Source organism: Monomorium pharaonis, chromosome 4 (genome assembly GCF_013373865.1).
Source record: "Monomorium pharaonis isolate MP-MQ-018 chromosome 4, ASM1337386v2, whole genome shotgun sequence".
Lineage (NCBI taxonomy): Eukaryota > Metazoa > Arthropoda > Insecta > Hymenoptera > Formicidae > Monomorium > Monomorium pharaonis.
This window is the reverse complement of record NC_050470.1, coordinates 12,793,638-12,817,813: the sequence shown is the minus strand read 5'-3', so window position 1 is coordinate 12,817,813 and position 24,176 is coordinate 12,793,638. Positions and strand designations below refer to the sequence as shown.

The window sequence follows — 24,176 nt, the reverse complement described above, 5'->3', positions numbered from 1 at the left end:
GCAAAGCGAAGATAACGTTATCGCGGGTTTTTCCACTTGCGCCGCTCTTGACGGCCAGACGGAGAGAAGAAACATTCTTCCGAAAGACGCATCTGTATTCGATCATTGCAATCTCACTAATGTAAAACTGTACCTGAATTCGGATTTTTATCCCTACGATGACATGAATTTAGATATGAAGCAATACAAATTTGCAGTACTGTACGATATGTTTGCGAAATTTCAAAAGGTATACTACGGACGCGACGTTGACGAGGCCTATCTAAATGTAGTAGATTTCATGAATTACGGTCCATTCGTGGTGATCGATTGTTCTCGTCAGAACGAGGCGATAAAGAGCGCCACTTAGACGTTCGTATAGAATTCGAATGCAAGGAAAACGTTCCAGCTAACACAACAGCGTACTGTCTGATTATTCACGATCGCATCATCGAGTAAAGCCCTCTGACTAATATCCTGCGGAAAATTGTGTAACGTATAGTTGCCGAGAATACGTATTGCGTAATAGTAACGAGGCAAGAGGGGAAGAATAAAATGGTGTGAGGTGCGGTATATAAGATCTCGCCCTCGGGGGAACCATGTACAAATAATCGGTATTCGCACGATGTCGTACGCGCCGCCCGTTTTCATCGACGTTCAAGGATTCACCGTTCGCGATAAATTCCTGGTGAAGGAGGTAGCCGTGCTACGAGACGGACGAACCTTGACGCATCACGTATTCACCGCACCACTGGCCTGGGATCTTCTGACGAAAACCGAAAAAGCTCAGGTGTGCTGGTTTGGACCGCGAATCATCACGGGCTCGAATGGAAGGACGGAGAAGTGATTACGACCGTGCGCGAAATATCATTCGGCGCGCCATTTGCAACGGTCTGACGACGAGCGAAACGTCGAGGCTGATCTCTACGTGAAGGGAACGGAGAAGAAACGGTGGTTGGAGGAGCTCGTTGGTAACGCCGTTCGCGATGCCGAGGCGACGATCGAAACGATAGACGCTGATTACGAAAACATTGGTCGGCTGGAGACGCTCAACGCCGTCGATTGTTTCGATGTAGACGCCACACCAAGCACTGCGCGATGGAAAACGTCTGCAAACTACACGACTGGTGGGTGGAAACGAAACGATCATATCAATATAATTACAACGGAATTGTAATATGTATTATATGTATATGCTGTATTCTAAAATGTATGAAACGATTCTTTACCTCTACCTAAAGGGGCATTTATGTTATACACTTATGCCGCAATAAATATGTAAAACACTTATGTTTCGCGTCTTATATTTTAATCGTTATCCCCCCCCCCCCCCCCCCAAGAAATATGTGCTCCGGATAACGTTGTAGTAAAAAAAGTTAAATCACTGAGTGTGAGTTAGCCTACAACAGGATGAAAGATTCGCTTTATAGTATTTCTTTTACAATCGTTATGACGAGTTCGTTGACGTACGACAGGATGAGGATTGCGATAAAACCTCTTGGCTAGACGTGCACTCCCAATAATAATAATAATAATAATAATATAATAATAATAATAATAATAATAATAATAATATATGCGTGTGTTTGTGTGTATCACAGTACCGCGGGACGATACGCGAACGAAACCACAACCACACACTTTTTGCTAACATGCATTCTAATATCAATCGTAGAAGCAACACGCGATTGACGATGATTTCATACGTTCTCTTATACGTTCTTTTTTCTTATCGCTGATAAAGAGAATAAAGGATCGCGATCGCTGGTCGGACGATATGCTGTTGTGAGTGCGCGACACTCACACAAACTTTACTTGTAATAACGAGAAGGGTGTCGAGTGACACCTCGCGCGACGACACCGTCCGGCCTTGCTACCGGGCATCGCACCGGCCTTCACACCGGACATCACACCGAGCTACATATCCGGTTACTCATTTTGCCACCCGAAATCTCCTGATTTCCGGTGGAATGCGCCTAGCTAGCAATTGCTGGCTAAGCTAGTGCACGGGCCAAAGGCCCGTGACCGCGAGTGACATCCCTTGGTAACAAGCCGAAAGGCTGAGTATATAAAGACCGCGGAAAGAGAACGAGTGGGCTCATAATCAATAATAATAGCGACGAGTATATGTCGCTCGTCGAAACTACAAACTAGACGTAGTAACACATCTTTCGGGTTCGCTAACGAAAACTGTAAAGGAAGAATAAATATATATCTCTTGTTATTAACTCTCGGCGTTATCTCTTGGAAACCTGATCCCGAGGAGTCATCGGCAGCGGTCCCGCACTGTATCCCGAGACCAGGGATACAACAAATTGGTGGCAGCGGTGGGATTCACTGCCGAAAAAATACCGAAAAGGAAAAAACGCTCCCTAACGGACTCAGCGCACAGAAGAAAACCGCCGAAGAGAAACATTAAAGCCAGGGCGACAATTCACCCGAGGCGCAACGAAGCCGACCTGCTGATTCTCCGAGACAAGGAAGGAAGATAGCATCGGACAACAGCGATAGCAGTGTTATCTAAGACGACACCGACCTACCGCAACGTGACGCACCAGCCACAAGCAGCTGAGCGACGGACAACATGCGGCGATACATCGCGGTAATGTAAGTCCACGAAACTATTTTGTATACAAAAAAACTTTTGTAATAAAAACGACACGCGAACCCGAATTGATTAGACCCCCGGTAACCCTACTACCGAAACGCGTACTAACGATAGCGAATGTCCGACGACAATAGTACACCGATAAGAAACGAATCGTGGCTATTCAGTAGAACGGCGGCGCGATCCATACACTATCGCGAGTTAGAACTAGCGTGGCGAGCGGCACAGGCCCTCCGCGAGGATCGAGATAACGATCGCAGGGCCTTAGGGCGTCTCCTAGACGGCGATAGCGAGCTACCCGAGCCACGTCATACGTGAGCGAGAATTTCCTTCGGGGCCCTCGACGCCAGTTTATTTTCCACCGACGCAGTTGACGTGACAAGACGAGACCGCGTGGACAGACGGACGAGACCATACGTTAGTCGCACTCCGAGCCGCGTATCTTCACGAGGTGAATTTTCACTGAACCTCATACGATTCCGATATCTTTAACCCTGAAGAAATTTTCGAGAGATACGAAATGAGTACCAACGAACAAGCCCAGCCCTCGGGAACTCAACAATCAGAGGCTCAACATTTCATAGCCGACGCAGAGCGAGAACTTCAAGAAATACACCATAAAATCCGCGAAAACCCAGTTGCACGAGCAGCACCGCCAAACGTAGCGCAAGAGAGAGACAATGAAGTCCGAGACACTCTGCGCGCGGTGATTCAAGAATTACGTCGGTTACAAACAGACATAGACGCCGTACGGGAAACGCAAGTACACACTCAGCGCATTCACGACTATCGACCATCGCGACTCAGTAGGAGAGACACAACCTACGTAGATCACGATGATGTTCGCCACCAGCGAGGTCGCGGGTCCCTACCGTTAAAAGAAGCGCGCTGCATGATCACTGAGTTCGACGGGAATGCAAGTAAACTACAAGAGTTTCTAACCGCCATGACATATGCGGTCGAAAACATCGATCCAAACGATGAGGTAACTCTGTTAGGAGCAATCCTATGCACCAAGTTGAAAGGGCGCGCAATGTTGGACTTCCAAACGCGAAAGATTCGCAATTTTGAACAACTAAGACAGGAATTAGAAGCGTGCTACGTGAGTAAAAGAGCACCACACATTTGCAAATTGAATTTAATACTCTCAAACAAAGAACCGGAGAAAATGCACGGACCTACGGACTTAGAGCCGACAAATTAACAATGGATCTGTATGAGTCCATGATAGAGGGTCGACAACATTACACAACGGAAATAAACGCGCAATATTAGATATCCTACAACAACAGGCGCTTGAGAATTATCAGATAGGGCTAAACGACGACACAAAAGCCGTAGTCAGATCACGAGAATATGCAACGTTGCAGGATGCGATAGCTGCCGCGACCGCAGAAGAACGAATAAAGGGAACAACAGTTTCCCGCCCAAAACCAAAATATTATATGCCGGCCGCAGATAATTACAAAAATAAGCTACAATGTCGAAAGTGCGGAAAGTTAGGACACCACGGAAAAGACTGTCGCAACAGTCGTTACTCGAACCGGTTCGCACTACCACAACCTGATAAACACGTATAAATGCCGTAGAGAAATTCTGCAAGCATTGCAAAAAAACGTGGCCATACACAAGCCGAGTGTTGGCACTTGAACGGGAGGCCTCGCAACAAAACGTCATATCACCCTTCTCGACCACAAAATAATGGGAATAAAATAACAACCCTAGAAAAGCGATCGAACCGCGTAAAAAGAAGAATTCCGGATCCGAGTCTAGTAGCGAAGACGAAAGGAAAACAGCCGGAAAGAAGATAAGCGCGCTCAGACGTATCAGGTCGCGCAAGTAACTCGAGCTGCCCAGCCGAGCAGCGGCCTAGATCAAATCACGCTTCCGATACAAGAAACGCGCTCAGGAGAAATAAACATGCTTTTCGATTCGGGCGCAACCCTTTCACTCATCAAGGTAAAAAACTTAAAAGGGAAAACTAGAATTTCCCCCGAAAAAATCACCCTTGCGGGAATAACGGGGCACAAAATGTATACAATCGGAAGCATGCAAGCCCACATTAATCTAGGCGAACAGGTATTAAGACATACCATGTACGTGGTCAAGGATGACTTCCCCATGGAGTACGATGGAATACTGGGACTGGACTTCATGAAAAATCACCGCGTGATCTGCGACTACGACAAACAACAATTGAACATCGCCGGCGTCACTTTCAAAATAAAACCTTACGGTAAGATAATTCTACAACCGCGCAGCGAGACTATTGTCCGAGCAACCACTAACCGAAATCAGCCCGGAGTAATCCAGGCGAAGGAAACTAAGCCCGGCGTATATATCGGACGATGCATGGTCGAGCCGAAGAATTTTGCATGCGTAGTCAGCATCATAAATACCACAGATAAGCCGGTAGAGATACGCACGCCGCACGTGACAATAGAAGATCCCGACGAAAGTGATCATCAAATATACGCGGTTATCAACGAGGCGGAACGTGCGAATAAACTCCCACGAAGCAAACGGATCTGACAAACATTGCGTACCCAGCATCTCAATTCGGAAGAACGACAGGCACTCACACGGATATGCGAAGAATACCAAGATACCTTCCACCTAAGTGGAGAACCACTGACATGCACTGCAGCAGTGAAACACGAGATACGTACACAAGCCGACTCATCGCCGGTCAACGTACGGCCGTATCGCCTCCCCGCAAGGCATAAGGAAGAGGTGAATACACAGATAAAACAAATGCTGCATGATGGCATTATCAAAGCCAGCACGAGCCAATGGAATGCGCCACTGCTAGTGGTACCCAAAAAGGCCGACTCGTCTGGAAAACCGAAGCTCCGAATCGTGATCGACTTCCGAAAACTAAATGATCTAACAATTGGCGATTCTTTCCCCCTACCCAATATTGAAGAAATATTAGATCAACTGGGAAACGCCAAATATTTTTTCGACGCTAGACTTAGCGTCGGGGGTATCATCAGATACCGATGGCTGAGCCAGATAAACAATAGACAGCGTTCTCGACACCATACGGACATTATGAATATAATCGGATGCCCTTTGGATTAAAAAATGCGCCAGCCACATTCCAGAGGCTGATGAACTCGGTACTCATGGGAATTCGAGGACTCAGATGCCTAGTATATCTCGATGACATAGTGATATACGGATCGAGTTTAAGCGACCATAATAAACGCCTAACGGAAGTATTGCAACGCCTACGAGAAGCGAACTTAAAGTTGCAACCGGACAAGTGCGAATTCCTGCGCAAGGAAGTAAATTACCTAGGACACGTAATTTCCGAAAATGGAATATCGCCCGACCCGGCAAAATTGCAAGCCATAGAAGATTTTCCGGAGCCCAAAAAGGTCAAAGATATCCAATCATTTATAGGCCTGGCCGGATATTACAGAAAATTTATCAGCAATTTTTCCAAGATCGCGAAACCATTAACGAAACTAACAAAAAAGACGGAAACATTTGCGTGGACTGTCGAACAGCAAATAGCTTTCAACACATTAAAAGAAAAATTAACTACGGCGCCCGTACTTCAATATCCAGATTTTACAAAAGAATTCAATGTGACTACCGACGCCTCAGATTATGCAATAGGAGCCGTACTGTCACAGGGACCGATAGGAAAAGACCGTCCCATTGCTTACGCGAGCAGAATATTAAACCGCGCCGAGCAAAACTACAGCACGGCAGAGAAAGAATTACTTGCAATAGTATGGGCTGTAAAACACTTTCGGCCATATGTCTATGGGACAAAATTCAAAATCGTAACTGACCACAAACCCCTCATATGGTTATTTAACGTAAATGACCCCGGATCAAGATTGATCCGATGGCGATTGAAACTGGAGGAATATGACTATGAAATTATTCATAAGACCGGTCGAGCGAACGCGAACGCCGACGCGCTAAGTCGCAACGTGAAGCGGGAAGCTCACGTTACCGAAGCAGCTGATAAAATCCTCACACTAGACGAAGACGGCGAATACGCACGTGCATCTACAGAAGATGAAAAGGAAGAGGACAACGTATGCGAAGCAGCATACACAGAAGAAAAGAAAAAACAAATTCTATATGAATATCATGATGCACCTACGGGAGGGCACCAAGGAATTGAAAGAACAATAAAAAGAATACGATTGACACATAATTGGCCCGGATTAACGGCCGATGTAGAGCGATACATTAAAAAATGTGAGCTTTGTCAGAAGAATAAACTTTCTCGGAGAATAAAAGCCCCTCTTGTCGTCACGGACACGCCTAGCCGACCCTTCGAGAAATGTGCACTGGATATAGTGGGACCACTAACAATAACGAAAAATGAAAATCGGTACCTACTGACATTCCAAGACCATCTTACAAAATTTAGTAAGGCAATACCTATACCGAACCAGGAAGCAAATACCGTGAGCAAAGAATTTGTCACGAAGATCGTCCTGGAATACGGAACGCCAGAATACGTACTGACAGACCAAGGCACTAACTTCCTGAGCGAAATTTTCAAGAATACGTGCAAGCTACTGAAGATAAATAAAATTCAGACTACCGCCTACCATCCCGAGAGCAATGGTATCCTCGAGCGATCACATCGGACCTTAGCAGAATACCTGCGACATTATATAAATAAGGACCAAACCGATTGGGACGAATGGATCCCGTACGCGATGCACACGTATAATACAACGCCTCATACGGCGACAGGGTATACACCGTTTGAATTAATCTACGGTCGACAGGCAGAACTGCCGACGGCCCTGACAAAACCGCCTAAACCTACCTACAACTACGACGATTACGCGCAGGAATTACGGGAAAGTTAAGAGCTACTAATCGTGTCGCACGCGAAAATATAAAAGACGAAAAGGCCAAGGCTAAGACGCAGTACGATAAAAAGACAAAAGAAATAAAATTTAAAGTCGGCGAAAAAGTATTACTATACGACGAAACGCTCCGACGCGGAAGATCGAAGAAACTCGACGCGCAATGGACCGGACCGTATACGGTAACCGAAAAACATTCTAATATAAACTATACAATAAGGCGAGGGAGGACAACGACGCGCGTACACGTAAACCGTCTGAAACCGTTTATTGAAGCCTAACCCGCGGTCAAAAGAAAGGATAAAAAACATGCTCACATGCACGCACATACACAATAAAAAGGAAAAAGAAAAATATAATAAATAAAAAAGAATTAGACTCACCAAAACGAAGACCGCCAACCAGGAACATAATCCATAACAGCAATCGGCACAAGAGGAACTACACACTAAAAACTAAACTAAACACTAAAACTAAACTACACACTATAAACTACTATACTACTACTACAAAGTATCCATGCACGGATTAGTCAACCGCGTCCATGTCTGGATCCTCCGGCGGAAGATCCAGATGAGGCAAGTTCCCCTCGCGTAAATATTGATCCACGGCAAACTCGAACTCCAGATCAAGATCACCACCGAATTCCTCGCTATAATCGGTGAACAAAAAGCGGGCTAGGAGTGGGCCGGGAATTATAGCCTCCGTGGATTCCTCGGCCAGATCACCACAGGGTCCCATACCCGCAGAAAGAAAATCCGGGGACCCCGACCGATTTTCCCAGGAAATGAAAGTATCGGACCCATCAACGGAGACATCCGCAAGAGGGTCCAGGTCCTCCCAGGGACCATCGTCATGGCTAGCCAAATGTTCAACGCCATTTACAAACAACGGGTCAGCGGCACCCGTGCACTCCTCATCAACGGACGAAAAACTTTCGCCCAAAAGAGCCACAGTGTCGAGATCACTGAAGTCGTCGAAACTGTTTTCACTCTCCTCAGCACTCTCTTCACTGGAAGACGCGAAGAAAAATTCACGACGAGACATGACTATGAAAAACAAGCAAACGCACGAACAGATAGCCGACAGGAGACTAAAGGGCCGGATCATCCAGAGGAGAAAAGACACACGAAAAAAGGTGTAAATAGATAACAGGATGCAACGCTAAGCATACGATAAAAAATGAGGAATCAACGAGATACACAGGCAACGGAAACGAAAATATGACACATTTCGAAGCGCGAAATGATAAACGATACAAATTGGAGAATTCTTTTCCGCTCCCATCTGAACTTGAGAATCCTTTTCCGCTCCCATGGTCCCACAACGATCACATTATAAAATACTTTTGTAGCAATTAAAAATAATATTAACAAAAAAAAATTTTTTTTTTTAAATAAAACAAAATAATTACAGATTTATAATCTGGGTGACGCTAAGTTCCGCAGAAGACCCGGACATGAAGGCACCGTATGAAATAGAAAAATTTACGCACCATCCAGGGATATATTTTGAAAAGCTAGGAGGATTACATCAGGTTGAATCCTTCTGGAAAGTGGTCATCAAGATAGACGTGACGACACTATCAAAACGACTCGCACAGGTAGAAAAATACGTACGCAAAACGGATAATCTATGCATAATGATAGCAGTCATAGGGAAAGAAACATGCGAAAATTTACACAGCGTTATTGCAAAAGGGTGTGAAAGAACTAATAAATTAATAGAACGCATGAACTCAACATACAATACAAGAATACACAAAAGAGAATTAATCGACGGGATAGGATCAGTCGCAAAATCATTGTTTGGTACGATGGACGCAAACGATGAAAAATTAATTAACGAACAACTGACGGTATTACACGACTCACAGGAATTAAACAAACACGCAATAAAAAACCAAATAAAAATAATGCAAGCCACTATCGCTCACATTGATAACAGTGAAAGAACTATCCGACAAAACGAAAATACTCTCGCGGACGCGACAGACAAACTAAGAACAAAATTATTAGAAGACGAACGCCAAAGTAACTTACACGAAAATTTCATAATAATTAACGCGGTACTGTCTGATCTAACACGCGACGCGGAAGACGTACTAGAATATTTAACGTTTTTAAAAGAAGGAATTCTGCATCCTCGGTTAACACCCATTTCAATAATAATAGAATCACTTAAAGACGCTAGCTCGCAATTGCCCGAAGGACTCTATTTCCCATTCAGAATAAAAGAGAATGAATGGTCGACAATAGAGAAATTTGCGACAGTAGGCGCATACTGCGATCAAATAAATATATATACTATTTTACGATTCCCTCTAATTTTGATGCCAAAATACAAAATACTAAGTGTAATTCCGCTACCTATCCCAAGTCAGAACAACATTTTCTCGTTCGTAGAAATTAACAATCCCCTGATTGCAATAGACACAGAACAGCGTACTTACATAACCCTCGCAAAGAACGACCTGCGGAAATGCATAGAGATAAATACCGAATACCTATGCACGAAAATCACCCCGTATATCGAATAAACCCAGACTCTATCTGCGAGATAAAAATGTATCTAGAAACGAAAGATCATTATAAAAATTGTAACATAAAAAATGCGACGTCGAACCACAGCCTTTGGATAGCGTTAAGTAATTCACACTCGTGGCTATACTCGTCACCACGAAAGCAAGTAATTACTCTACATTGTAAAGACCACGGAAAAATAAAGGAAACAATTGAAAAAGTAGGTAAAATTACATTAAAAATAACTGTAAGTTAGTGACAGAAAATACAATTATAAGATCACCCAAGATGTCACATGAGACAAGAGTAGAATCATATCTTCCTCAGTATAATATTTCACTACTACAGAAGCCTGGTTTAGAAAACGATACAGGTCTCAAAGAAATAAAATTAAAAAATATTATACCAAATCCGACGGAATTAAAAAATTCCAAGGATAAATTAGAGGAGTAAACAACGAACTAGATAAAGATTCAAGTTCAATTTTTCAGTCGCCACACTTTATTTTTCCAATGGCAACAAGCGGAACAACAATTGTAATAATAATAATAGCCGTAGTAATAGGATTTATTATAATAAAAAAGAAAAAGCGGAATAACAATAAGCGGGTTACATTAGATATAGATATAGAATATACGATACCGAGATCTATCCTAAAACGAAGCAACAGCACACGTTTCTAACACAAAAAAACATATATATATATATATATATATATATGTAATAGTAATTAACAACTATATGTAATAGTAATTATTATATATATCATATACAATTTGATCCATTGTTTCCTGCGGGAAAAAACGTGGCATTAGTTTGCACAGCTCTACGTCTCAGATTAACAAAATCAGACCACACGATATATCGCGTTACACCGGAACCAAAGAATCAAAAAACTTATTTCTGCAAATTTTGTTCGCACACCGGATGTGCACAGCTAACTGTGACCATATATGGCCCGATTTAGGGAATTACACCCCACCACTCCCATTCTTACGACATTATAAAAACTGACGACCCAATCGAGCCCCAAAGACTCGATACTGTCGTTACGATAAACAAAGTTCAAGCTCAAGAACAACAGCAGCAGCCAGGCGGAACCAGCCCCGCAAATTACCCCGGTGACATAGAGTTTACAACACACACACACACCAACTCCAAGGACAGGATGAAAATTCCTGTGGAATTTGAACTCAGTCAGCCCATCGATGGAGTGCGCCCATTGGACCACCCAGAAAGATACGAAAGACTTCTACGAAGCATCTGCCTCCAACCAACAGAGAGATGTCTAGTGGAAACAGAGTTTCCTTGGAGAAGATGGTGCCGAAGCTGTTATCGCCAACGATACCGGCTTTATTGCACCATACGAGATCCATCGGCACACGAATACCGGACGCAGCTCTCACCTGACGAACATTGGGAAACGATCACCGAGTGTTTCAAATGCGGAAAAGTGCTAATGAACGTGTGCCCTGCCAGAAACTGCCGAAAGTGCATCGAGATATTCCTCGACGAAGAAGAGGCCGTAAACGAGACTCTGGACATGAACATGTTCAGTTTTGAAAGATTTTAAAACCTGTGTGTACGCGAATCTGAGAACGAGCAATACCAGCTACGAATGGTATGTAATTATTAGTGTAAAACAATAAAGAAATAGCGATTAGTATATAGTTTTTCACTAAGGAAAAGCGATAAGATAGCGTAAACTATTAGTTGCGAAAACTCAGCCCCTCGTTTTCTTTTCAATAAGGGGGAGGGATGTTGTGAGTGCGCGACACTCACACAAACTTTACTTGTAATAACGAGAAGGGTGTCGAGTGACACCTCGCGCGACGACACCGTCCGGCCTTGCTACCGGGCATCGCACCGGCCTTCACACCGGACATCACACCGAGCTACATATCCGGTTACTCATTTTGCCACCCGAAATCTCCTGATTTCCGGTGGAATGCGCCTAGCTAGCAATTGCTGGCTAAGCTAGTGCACGGGCCAAAGGCCCGTGACCGCGAGTGACATCCCTTGGTAACAAGCCGAAAGGCTGAGTATATAAAGACCGCGGAAAGAGAACGAGTGGGCTCATAATCAATAATAATAGCGACGAGTATATGTCGCTCGTCGAAACTACAAACTAGACGTAGTAACACATCTTTCGGGTTCGCTAACGAAAACTGTAAAGGAAGAACAAATATATATCTCTTGTTATAAACTCTCGGCGTTATCTATTGGAAACCTGATCCCGAGGAGTCATCGGCAGCGGTCCCGCACTGTATCCCGAGACCAGGGATACAACAAATTGGTGGCAGCGGTGGGATTCACTGCGAATATGTCAAACGTGTTACGGAGAAATGCGAGAACAAGGCCGTACGTAGTATCATCTTAGGACGACCTACCACTCCGTGGTGACGGCGCTACGCGCGGTAAATTCGACGTGTGGCGTATGCGATTGTCGTCTAGTGACGACGCGACCAGCCTCGCAGTGCATGGAGTGCGTTTCCACGTTTATGGATTACCGCAGGGTGTTCGACAGATACCAGGCACATGGTGTTCTGTACGAGAAAGAGGTGGACAAGTATTAAGGTATTCTTTTATAATGCACTATCTCTTTTTAATAACGATGCGTTATACATATAAATATATTTTCTATTTCTACAGATCTCTTCTCCTCGCCGTCTCTCCGAACCGTGGACACCGCGCTCTGCGCCCCAAATCTCGTTATTCTCCGCGCGTACACGCAATTATATGTATACAAAACAATATCATTTTTTTACACACTTTGTTTCTTATTCATTTATACTTTTATTCACTTACATATTTTATACGTTATAAAATATCATACACTGTATTTTTTTTTTATTCACTTATATTTTTATATGTTATACAATATTATGTACTATGGCTGTATTTTATTCACTTATATTTTGTCAATGCATTATTATATTTTTAAACAATAAATGTATTTTACATTGATATATGAGTTATTTTTTCGCACTTTCTACTAAACAGGTAGCAGATCCTGGGATTCCTCGTGTATACGGGGAAGGTTGAGACACCTCCTCGTACACGTTATCCTCCATATGGCTCGTTTCGTTGGTAAACCTCCTAATACACGTTTGTATTTGTTCTTCGATGCGCACCATATCATTTAGAATCGCGTTGACGTAGCGATCGATGCAACGCATTTGATGTTGTATGCGATTCCTATCGAAGAGCGCAAAACACAGATAACTACTAAAGGAAACACTGATACACACAGAAAAAGCGATAAGTTTTATATATTTACAATACCGCGAGCGTTTTATCATTGCTGTCGAACTTCATTTCAACCGACATGAACTTCGGTAAATTCGTTCTGATTCTTTCGATATCCTCGTTGATCTTTGCGATAACTTTCGCTAACGAATCGGTGTTCGCGACGAGGTTACACATTTCCTGAGTGTTAATTGTATTCACAACGTTTGTGATATTCGTTAATTGTTCCATTGTGCAAAAAATCGCGCACACGCCTCTTGAAAACACTTTTAAGCTCTAATGTCATCCACGACAACGCCCGCTCTATATATACTGCGGCATGTTCGAATTCCGTTTCCAACCGGAAAAAATATAAACGAAAAACGTTGAATCATAAGGGAAATGCGATATCTACTTTCAACCAGAAAACTGAGTAATGTATTTCTTTTCACGCATATATCGACGCCAACGAAATTATAAATATGCGATGATGCGCTTGAATCCGTAAGCTTTCTGCTTGCGGCTTGCAGATCCGTGCGGTTTCCAACGATTTGAAACCGCAAAACTACTGACTAGAGAGATAATGCGAGGATGCGCTTATTTCATTTTTTTTTCCGTGGTTTCACTTATAAATAGACAGTGACGTAATTCTCTCGTTTAGTACTTAGATTTACATTTTTTGTAGAACAAAATTGTAAGCAAGTCTCGGCTAACCTCCCAGAAAATACCCGTTCGATCGATCTTTTTTCTCGAACACGTTGAGGGAAGGGGGGACACAAACGAGTAAGATTCCACGTCGATAAATCGCGTCTTGCTCGCTCGGCGCCATTCGAAGTGAACGCGCGGATCTCGCAGCATCTCTCGAGGAAAATGCGCGTCGCCCATCTCGTGATCGCGATCTCCGTCGTCTGTGCCCTTGCAAACGAAAACGAACAGATCGTTAGGGAAAACACCGAATTCGCGATTAATTATCTGCAAAAGTATGGATATCTCGCCGAGGAAATGCAATCGTTCGAAACCATTTGCGAGCAGCGAATTCTCCAAGACTCTATCAGTCTTTTTCAGGAATATTATAAATTACCTATTACCGGCGAGGTGAGCAACGAAACCTTAGATCAAATGCGTAGACCGCGATGTGGACAACCGGACATTGTGCAACAAAATGCGAATGCCATCGGAAATAAATGGCCGCAAAGGGTACTCACGTGGAATTTCCATTTAGCAACAAAACCAATGTTGGAAGCCCGGGCCGCTTTTACCTTATGGCAAGCTGCATCGTCGTTGACATTCAGAAGAAATATATCAAATCCAAATATTTTAATATCATGGCGCGACGGTAATCACATGATGCTCGATCGTCGAAACGGTAACTTGTGCCCCTCTCCATTGGATGGTCGGGGAGGGGTACTCGCTCACGCCACTTATCCAACGGGGCACGCGGGTTATATCTCCGAAATTCATGTTGACAGTAAAGAACATTGGTATATCTATCTAGATCAAACTCCATCGAACTCCGACAGCCTATTATACGTGCTGACGCATGAGATTGGTCACTCCTTGGGATTGCAGCACGATCCGCACACGGATTCCATCATGTACGCCTACACGACGCACTATTCCCATCCTATTAAACTGAGCGACGAGGATATTCTCAATATTCAAAATCTCTACGGTAACTCGACCGCCGAAAAGTCGCCGAATAGACCGATATCCCCACCGAAACCTTCGATACCAACGCCAAAGGATATTCCAAGCGATCTGTGTGAAATAAACCGGATCGACGCGATATTACTGTTAAAAAAGCGAATGTATATCGCGAGCGACAAATACGTATGGTTGATAAGACTGAACAATAAGAAATATAACCAACCGCTGGCGCTTTCTACTTATTTGAAATTTCTACCTCCGAATCATACGCGCGTTTCAGCCTCGTATCAGACTCCGTCCGGCGATATAATATTATTCGCGGATAATACTATTTACAAGGTGAATTATCCGAGCTTCTCGCTGAATGCCGATTGGCCGAAAACATTTTCGCAATTCGGATTGCCCGCGGATGCGACGATAAACGCCGCGATAAACACGAATCGAGGACGCTCCTACGTGATATACGACGGATACATGATCGGCGAGGTGGACGACTATAACGGAAACATCGTTAAGTATCATACTATTCAAACGGTCTTTCCGGGAATACCGCCGAATATTACGTTGGCCTTCCGATACCTCGACGGTAACCTTTACTTCGTGTCGCAACAACAACAGATTTACAAATTCAACGAATTTACGGAAAACGTACTCTCGGCGAGTGAGTTCGACGTGCAAGCGCTCGGCATAGATTGCCCGCGATACGGGTTACTGCAACAATTGCGCGACCTCCTGCACAGGTTCACGCGAAATACCGAAACGTTGACGAGGGAGAGAAATAACAATTTATTTTAGGCCATATAATCCGTAGAGAACGGTTAGTCTCGCGTGATCCGCCTACCGATACGCAACGTAAGAGAGCGAGGGATAATCGACGATGTACTCCACGTTGGCGGAACGACAATCGTCCGAAACGTTTGACGACGGTAATGCGAAACGAAAGAATTCAGATTGCGCGAATAAGGAGAATACGAAGAGAAAACAAACGTAAGTAGTCTTATTTTACTTTTGAAACGCTTTTATCCACGCACGCAAAGTAAGATAATGATACTTACAGATTCAACAATGTCAACGCGTGACCCGATCTTCCCCGCATTTTGGCGAGACGATACACGTTGACAAAAACAGGATACAAGTACCTGGACATCGGCGTCGTCGTAAAGTCACCGTCGTACGTGAACATCGTACTCGGAGATTGTCACGGAAAGGAGATCTCGTTCACGATCGACGAGTGGAAGGAACTGGTAAAACTGAAATCTACGATAATAACGACACTTCGCTCCAGCAACAACAACAACAACAACAACGCAGACGACAGCATGGAATTGCTTACGATCGGAAACAACATTTTCCTGCGAGTTGGGAAAATCAACAATCTGCCTATTCTACGTTTGGAACATCCCTCTAATCGATTGATCCTATCGCTCTCAACCGTGATCGTTATGTTCGACCACGATTACTGCATCGATCGCATCGTCAAGGCGCTCTCCCCGATGACGAGAATCATTGACGCGAAGGTCAAACATTTCCAGGAGATCGCCGCGAGCCTCGACAATCCCGCCGACGGTCCGCGCGCGATCCGTGAGAGCGCGCATTTCGATGCCAACGACATCGTCGATTGCGAACTAGCCGTTATCTGTTTCGGATTCTTTTAATTTGTACCGTTCTCGATTTCGTATATAGTTGTAATAAAAAATTTGTATTCCTACAAAAAAATAAAGATATAACCTGTCTCTGTTAACGTATCACAGTTGATTTTTTTATATTACCCTATACATCTATCCACTACACTAGTATAAGCTTGGTTTTGCAAAAAATAAACGTGCTTTTTTTCTTCAAACAGTAATATATTTCTTGATGTTAAATACATGTTTTGCTTTCTTATATCTATTACACATATACAATATAACGCTATTAAAGCGCTAAATCATTCGCAAATACATATTATCGATGGCCGTATTACGTAACACACATTATTTTTTATTCGGAGCGTTACAGGCGGAAGACGAAGAACCAGCTGCTTCCTGTACGGTCGCGTCGACTTTATCAGCGTCCGTTGACTCGTCATCAAGGCGTTTTCGCTTCCTATCCTCATTGTCGCTGCTGCCGGTACCTCTAAATTGATCCCGCACCTCCCTCACGACTCCCGAAACCGTCATCAACTCGGTCGCCACGATCTCGAAGAGCTCGCGCAATATTACGAACTTCCGATCCGTTTCTGACGAGGAATACAGAAATTGCGCACGAAAATTAGAATATTTCCACCAGTCTGACTTATCTCTGCTCTTTATATCCTGGACCTCGTACAGACTCACGCGAACCAAACGCTCTCCGTTTTCTCCAGGGGTTCTCATTACGAACACTCGCCCATCCTTTACTCTCGTTAAATTCTGAGATATCAAACCGGTATCGTGATCAGCGAACGAATCGAACATCGCGTCGATAGGCCGCGTCTTCTTCGGATTCTTCTTCTTCCTCTGAGATTCCTCTATCTTCTGTTCCTCGGCGTGAAAATTGGTCTGAGTACCGCAATCTTCCGTATCCAAACTTAGGACGTATCCTCGAACCTCGTTCAACCAAAAACTATATGCGGCCTCCGTCATTATACCCATTACCAATCGGGCGTACGTTTCATTGGAAATATTTTGTCGGAGAAAGTTCTGCATATCTATTCTGAGACACACGGGTTTAAACGTACCCTTCGCGATCCACAATCGATAGATATCTTTCAACATACGCCTCATCTCCATAGCCTCGCAAACTCGACGTGTCTCGCACTCGCATTTCGCGCCCTTGACTGACTCACAATCGCATTTTACGTTCCTCGTTAAATAACTCGATAAAGACGCGATAATCAGCCTGATATTCCGCGTCGCCGATACAGTCGGATCCCAGAGTTCGGTCACCAGATCGATCATTGAAAAATAAGCCGGTGAATCCACTCTACTCTCGTCAAGCGATTCCACATCCATATCGTTTCACACTGTACAACATATATTTGCACATTTACTATAGACATTTATAGGATGGGACTGCTTTCCTTACATACCTGCGATATACTCTGAAAGAAATGCAACACCAACCGGTAATAAGTCTAAAACTGTAACAGCGCTCCTAACGCATTCTCTTATATATCTTCCAATTTTAATGCACACCATTCGCAACAAATCACTGTTTTATTCTTCATACCAACACATTACCGCGTATTGCGCATATCCTAAGGATATTGATTAATTTTTTATACCACACAATATAATAAGTCACGAGAAATCGACCAATTAGAATTTGCCGAGTAAGGAACGGCGGGATGAGTCGCGCGTCGCGCCCGAATCCCTGCGGTTTCTCCGAGGATGCGCCTTTCCGCTCGGATTACGCATCGGCGAAAAATATAACAGATCTCTCTCTCTTTTACTCCGATTTACGTTTCGCCATACCTACCTCCCTTCCCCCATACTCCTCCACGAGGCTCTCGACCAATTACGATTTGCCGAGTAAAGAACGACGAAATAAAACCGCACGATTTCTCGATAGATGCCTCCTTCCGCTCAGATTACGCATCGTCGATTAAATATATATAGATCGCTCTACGCCGCCGTAAAAAAAAATTACGCAACGACGTATTAGAGCTAATATTTTATTTCTATTATACTTATCAATAACATACAATTATATATATGTATATACTAATAGACATTTATTCACGTCAACGAACGTCTTTTCACAGCCTCCAAACAATACAGATCGCTGTGCGTTTATACGCTCCATTTTGCGTTATAACATACAACAAACAACGAGGAAATAAGCGCCAAAAACAAAAGGCGCGTTCCCCATGATCTCCTCGACAAAACTCATATTCACTTCCTATTTACGCCGGCGACCGTGCCCACTTACGTCTCCGACCGTACGGTCTCACCCGCAGACACCCTTCTCGACCGGCGCACTTACCCCCACTCCTACACCCCCCCTCGTTTCACACCCCTTTTACATTCCCCCCCGAACCCCTCAAAGCACCCGGATGCGACCGTATGCTATTCCTCTCGGCGCGACTTTTTCTCGGCCCCCCACCACTTTTCCCCCCTCATTTCCCATTTGATTTGCCTTCACCCCCCATTCCCCTCAGTCGACCCGATCGTGAAACCCGCATAGATTAACTATTCTTAACATTTATCAAATTGAAATGCTAATTAATTATTAAATATTTATTCGTTATTTTTTAAATAAAAATTAACAACTTTTTATTTTTAATTGCCACTTGCTTGAAAATGCAAATATTGATAATAAATTAAAATTTGGTACAAAAATGGAAAACGACTTATTGTTAAATGCAAAAATAATATGTACAAATAATATTCAGTTATTTTATCGCTTACATTTTATGCTGTATCTTTAACACGTTAGTCGGAGTTTACAAGTCGAGTTTATTGTAAGTCGATCCTGGTCGATCCCCATTCTTTCGCATCTAGTCGTGAACAAAAAACAGCCTTGCAAAAAGTGGGAGAAGTAAGGGTTCCGAGAGAGCAGATGCTGTGCTATTCGTACTTTACCGTTAAATAAAAATAAAGGGATGTTAATTTTTATTTAAAAATAACAAATAAATATTTAATAATTAATTAGCATTTCAATTTGATAAATGTTAAGATATACAATTAAAAAAAAACTGCATTGACTTATTTAAAAAAAATTGGGACCAGCGAGAATCGAACCAGCAACTCCGCGCTTACGAAACTAGAGCTCTGTGCGCTCGGCTACGAGCTGCTCTAACAATACGTCAAAATTTTCTGTACTTAAAGATATCGGAAATCTTCAAAATCGATTTTCTCGAGTATTTTTGACAAGCGCATCGTACTGCTTTAGGAAATTGAAGTCCGGGTACTGATCTTCAAATCCTATAAGTATGAAAAAAATCGATGACCCATGACCCGTAAGGTCCCCTTGTAAGAGTCTCGCTATATATGTATATAAGATATGAAGAAACTCCTTCCCTTATCTGTACACCTCAGCGGCGGCGGACCCAAAGGATTTTCCGAAACATGCCCCTTCTTCTTCTCCTTTCCCCTAGTGACGTCATCCCCATTGTCTGGTTTAGAACCCGCCTATTACTCATAATATTACTCAAGCGTCCCGCAAGCTTGTTGTAACTTGCGGAACGCTCGTGATTGGTTCTGCTCTCGTTCCGCGTTACGCTATTCCGCTGCATGGGGAAGCACCTTTAATATATTTATTTAATCTTCTATTATTTATTTTAACAAAAGACATTTTTTTATATCAAAAGTTTTTCTATGGAAACGTTTATTTTGAAGTAACCTACGCAAGTAATAAAGTGTATCATTTGTGCTTTATTTAAGTAAAATTCAAATAAAACAAAAATTAAAATTTAATCATATCGTATTCATTGTCAGTTAAAATCAAAAAGCAATTATTTTCATAATTGAATATCATTTACATTATTATTTATAAAATTATTTACATAATTTAAATAAAACAAAAATATTAAAATGGTTTCAAAACAAATTATACACAAAAATGATTTTGAGAACATTGACGAAAATGATAACATAACTTTAAATAAAATTACAAATACAAATTTATTTACAAAAAAAGAAATTTTGAAGGATGTAGTTGAAGAGGATACAAGTTTGTAAGTATACAACTTTTCAAAACTATAAAACACACGTGCGTTTGCATGCGTATACGGTGCATGCACACTTCCATACAAGCATGCGTGCGCGCGTACATACACGTGCACACGTACACATGCACATTTATTAATTTTAATCAAACACACTTTTATTTGAATAAAATATATTTTTTACATTATAGTGAAATAACAGCTTATGTGACGTAAATATTTCAAATAAAATCATCCGAAAAAATGGCAAAAAGTGGCATCTTTTTAATTTTATTCTAAGTAACAGTGAAGACACGGTACAGGTCACTGCGTGGAATGATTTAGCCTTCAAATACGCAAGATTGATAACAAAAACAGAATAAGTAAGACACACACACACACACACACACACACACACACAATTGTTTATAAAATCACTGCAAACTTAATATTAATAAATTATTAACCTTTTATTATTTATTGATGCTAAAAATAAATATAACAAAAAACCAAAATAAATAGTAATATGTAATAACGTTAAAAAATAATTAAGCAAATAATAAAATATACTACTAAAAAAAATAGGAAACATATTTTGAATACCGAAAATTTAGGCTATTTTTAAACTGCTGCAACTCAGGGAAAAATCATCGTAGAAACAAAATCCAAAAAGCGTTTTAAAGCTTGAAATTTCTTCTTTCAAACGCTTTTTGGCGATTTTAGTTATCTTTTTTTCCTGGCACCAACGTGGCACAATGATGAAGCTTGACCCGTTAAAATGAAAATTTTTTATGCCAATTTGCTGCGCTGCATCTCGCGTGACAAAAATCATAGAGTATTTTTGTTACTTGCATTTTAGAGCGGGATCTTTTCCTTTTATTTTTAGTGGTTGTTTATTATTGTACGATTTTTTTTTACCGTGTTATTGAGATTTTAAGAAAAAATGGTTATTTTGACTTTCATCGCTTGTTACTCGTGAGCAAATCAACGTACAGCGCTCAGCAAAAAAGCGTTGGAAAGCTGAAAGTTTGCACTTTTGAATGTTATTAATTTTTTTACAGATTTACTTTTTCTAACAACAAATCGCGTTCAAAGTTTACGTAAAAAATCGCATGTTTTACGGTTTTTGTTTAGTTTAAGATACTGTTGTGAAAAAAGATCCAATTACATCGCTAAAGCAAAGTTTTATAGTACGATTACTCCCCAGTAATAAACACTAACGTTCATAAAATGTAACATTTGTATTCCACGTGTTTATTATTCTTGAACCTGCTGAAATTGCTTACAACGTTTTTTCAACAATTTTTTTACACCCTTTTGACCAAGTTACAAAGTCAACCTTACATTTTTTTAAAATGACAGCGTAATCCAATGTGCACCACTTGGAAGATGCCGGTCGAATTGTGCACATCGCGCGCGCGTGTGTATGTGTGTATGTGTTTCACAGCAAAGATAAGGACCTCGCGGTTCGTCACGCGCGCGCTTGCGGCTGTTCTTTGCGACTTCTTAAATGTCATTTTAGTTATTCAGTCACATTCGAATTTTGTGTTTATGCAGGACCACGCTCGTCCTCATACGGCAAATGTAACTAGACGCTTTGCTTCTAGCGCAGAGCACGCTTAAAAGTTGAGTTTGCCGCGCGCGCGCAAGCGCGCGCGTCAAACTACAGTTGTGTACGTTTTTGGGATGTATAAAAATTTATTTTCCTCTACATTTGTTAGTATAATCGTAAATCTCTTATTAAATTCATATATACTTGTGTATAAATTCACAATCAACGATCGCCATCTCGAACAAATATTATTGATTAATGATATTACTTTTTATCTTATTGGAAATTTTTTTATTACTTGGGGGGGCAAAACCCATTCCTGGTTTAAAATTGTTAACTGCTGTTTAATGACACATACAAACGTTACTCGTAAAAAAATTATTACTTACTAGGTCCGATGCAGAGGAACGTAGGACTCGTTCGAAGCGAGAGGGAGCGTATCGAACGTACACGTCGCGTAGACATACGCTACGCCTTGTCCCTCTCCGACGCGACGGACCACCTTGCCGCAGTGGAGAGGCTCACCCTCGCGATTTCTCGCGAGAGTGCCAAGAGTCCGTCGAGCGAGCCTGGGATCGCGCGTCGTCGGGAGGGGGAGAAAAAAGGAAATCTCGCGGGGTCCGGATGTCTGGGGTCAACGTGGCCTTTGGGCCGCGTGCGACCTTACATATACGGACATTACCCTTGAGATTACCGACTTTTTTCCTCCCCCCCTCCCCGACGACGTGGCCGTTGGAGCCGCTCGGATTCAGAGGCCGGGGTCCAACGGCCAGGCCCGCGCGCACGCGGGTTGCCAGAGCCGCCCGAGAATGACTCGGGGTCTGGGCCTAGTGACGCGCGCGCGCGCGCGTGCGCGCGTTCCAGTTGATAGCCCAACGGACAGCGACTGCGTCCCTTCCGAAGCTGTCCGTTGGGCAGAGGGAAGCCCGTTTCCCGGGAGGTGATTACCCGGGAGCGGGCGGCGGGCAAGGCGATGAAGGGGTCGCAGCCTCCTTTTCGCCCCATCCGTCCGCGGGACCCCCCGGGTAATGCCACCCTGGAGGTTGCGGTACCCTGGAGGTCGGAGGTCAGGGATCCCCGAAAGCCTGCGGATACTGTGGGCCTTGATGCCCCGACCCGCGGGGGAGTAGGGGGCTGGAGTCCCGTGCCGGAGATGATTATTCCTCCGGCCAGCGACATATGCCGACCCCCCGGGGAAACTCGGGGCCCTGCACTGGGGTCATGTTTTCCGAGCAGGTGAGGGCACGCCCGGTTAGCGAAGCCGCAACGGGGAGTGGGATTAAATGAAATGAGCAAAAATAATCTTAAACAAACCCCCAAAGATAAAACAAAACCGGCAAAAAACAAGCACGATGAAAAAATAATAAAAACGTTGCGGAAATATTACGAGTTTCGAGACTTAGAAATTTCGGGCTCGACAACCGACGTCGTCGTCGTCGTCGTCGTCGCCGCTGACGCCGCAGCCGCAACCGTCGTCGTCGTCGTCGTCGTCGTCGGACGAGGAACGGCAACATCCGCAGCCGCAGACGTCTCGGCGGTTTAGAATCGTTGCCAATAGTCAACGAAAAATACGCAGCATAAAGAGACGACTGGAGAAATTAGGAAACAAGGACGAATGCGAAGAGAGAATGGCGCTAAAGTTATTAAATCCACGCAGCGTGAGCACCAATTATGCAACTGCCCATGATGTCGTAATGGACGGCGACATTGACTCTATCCTGGCGTGTTGCCAAACTCTCGAGCCGTTCCGTTGTACGTTCTAGTTTCAACTCGACCTGCGAAGAATTGACGCAGCGAGGGAAAGTTTTTGCGTGCAAAAATAAAAAGTTAACACAGTATCTCGGCAACTACGCGCTTCTCGAACTGGGCGGAGTATGTAAATAAGAGTATTGGTGCGGATTTAACGTTGCTCGCGCGACTGTCGCGCGGTAACAACGACGACGACGACTACCAATACCATAGCGGGGCCGCCGTCGCCACCACCGATACCGATACCGTATACGCAACACCGGCGACGGTCGCACGTACATTAAGAGCGCATTTCAGGTGCATGTATTTCGTGCATGGAAAAAGCACGATATACAATTACACCATGATGAACATTATGTTCATCAACGGCAGCGAAGCCAAATCGATTAAACCGAGGGGGGGGGCTTGATAAGATTACGACCGCTCGATGACG

At 43.3% G+C, this 24,176-nt stretch overlaps 1 protein-coding gene across 1 annotated transcript; it reads left to right on the top strand.

Moving 5' to 3' along the window:
* The first annotated feature begins 14,057 nt into the window (after positions 1–14,057).
* Positions 14,058–15,629, top strand: LOC118645207 (72 kDa type IV collagenase-like). Its single transcript, XM_036285842.1, has one exon. The coding sequence runs from the start codon at positions 14,058–14,060 to the stop codon at positions 15,627–15,629; it is 1,572 nt and encodes a 523-aa protein (XP_036141735.1).
* The last annotated feature ends 8,547 nt before the right edge of the window (positions 15,630–24,176 follow it).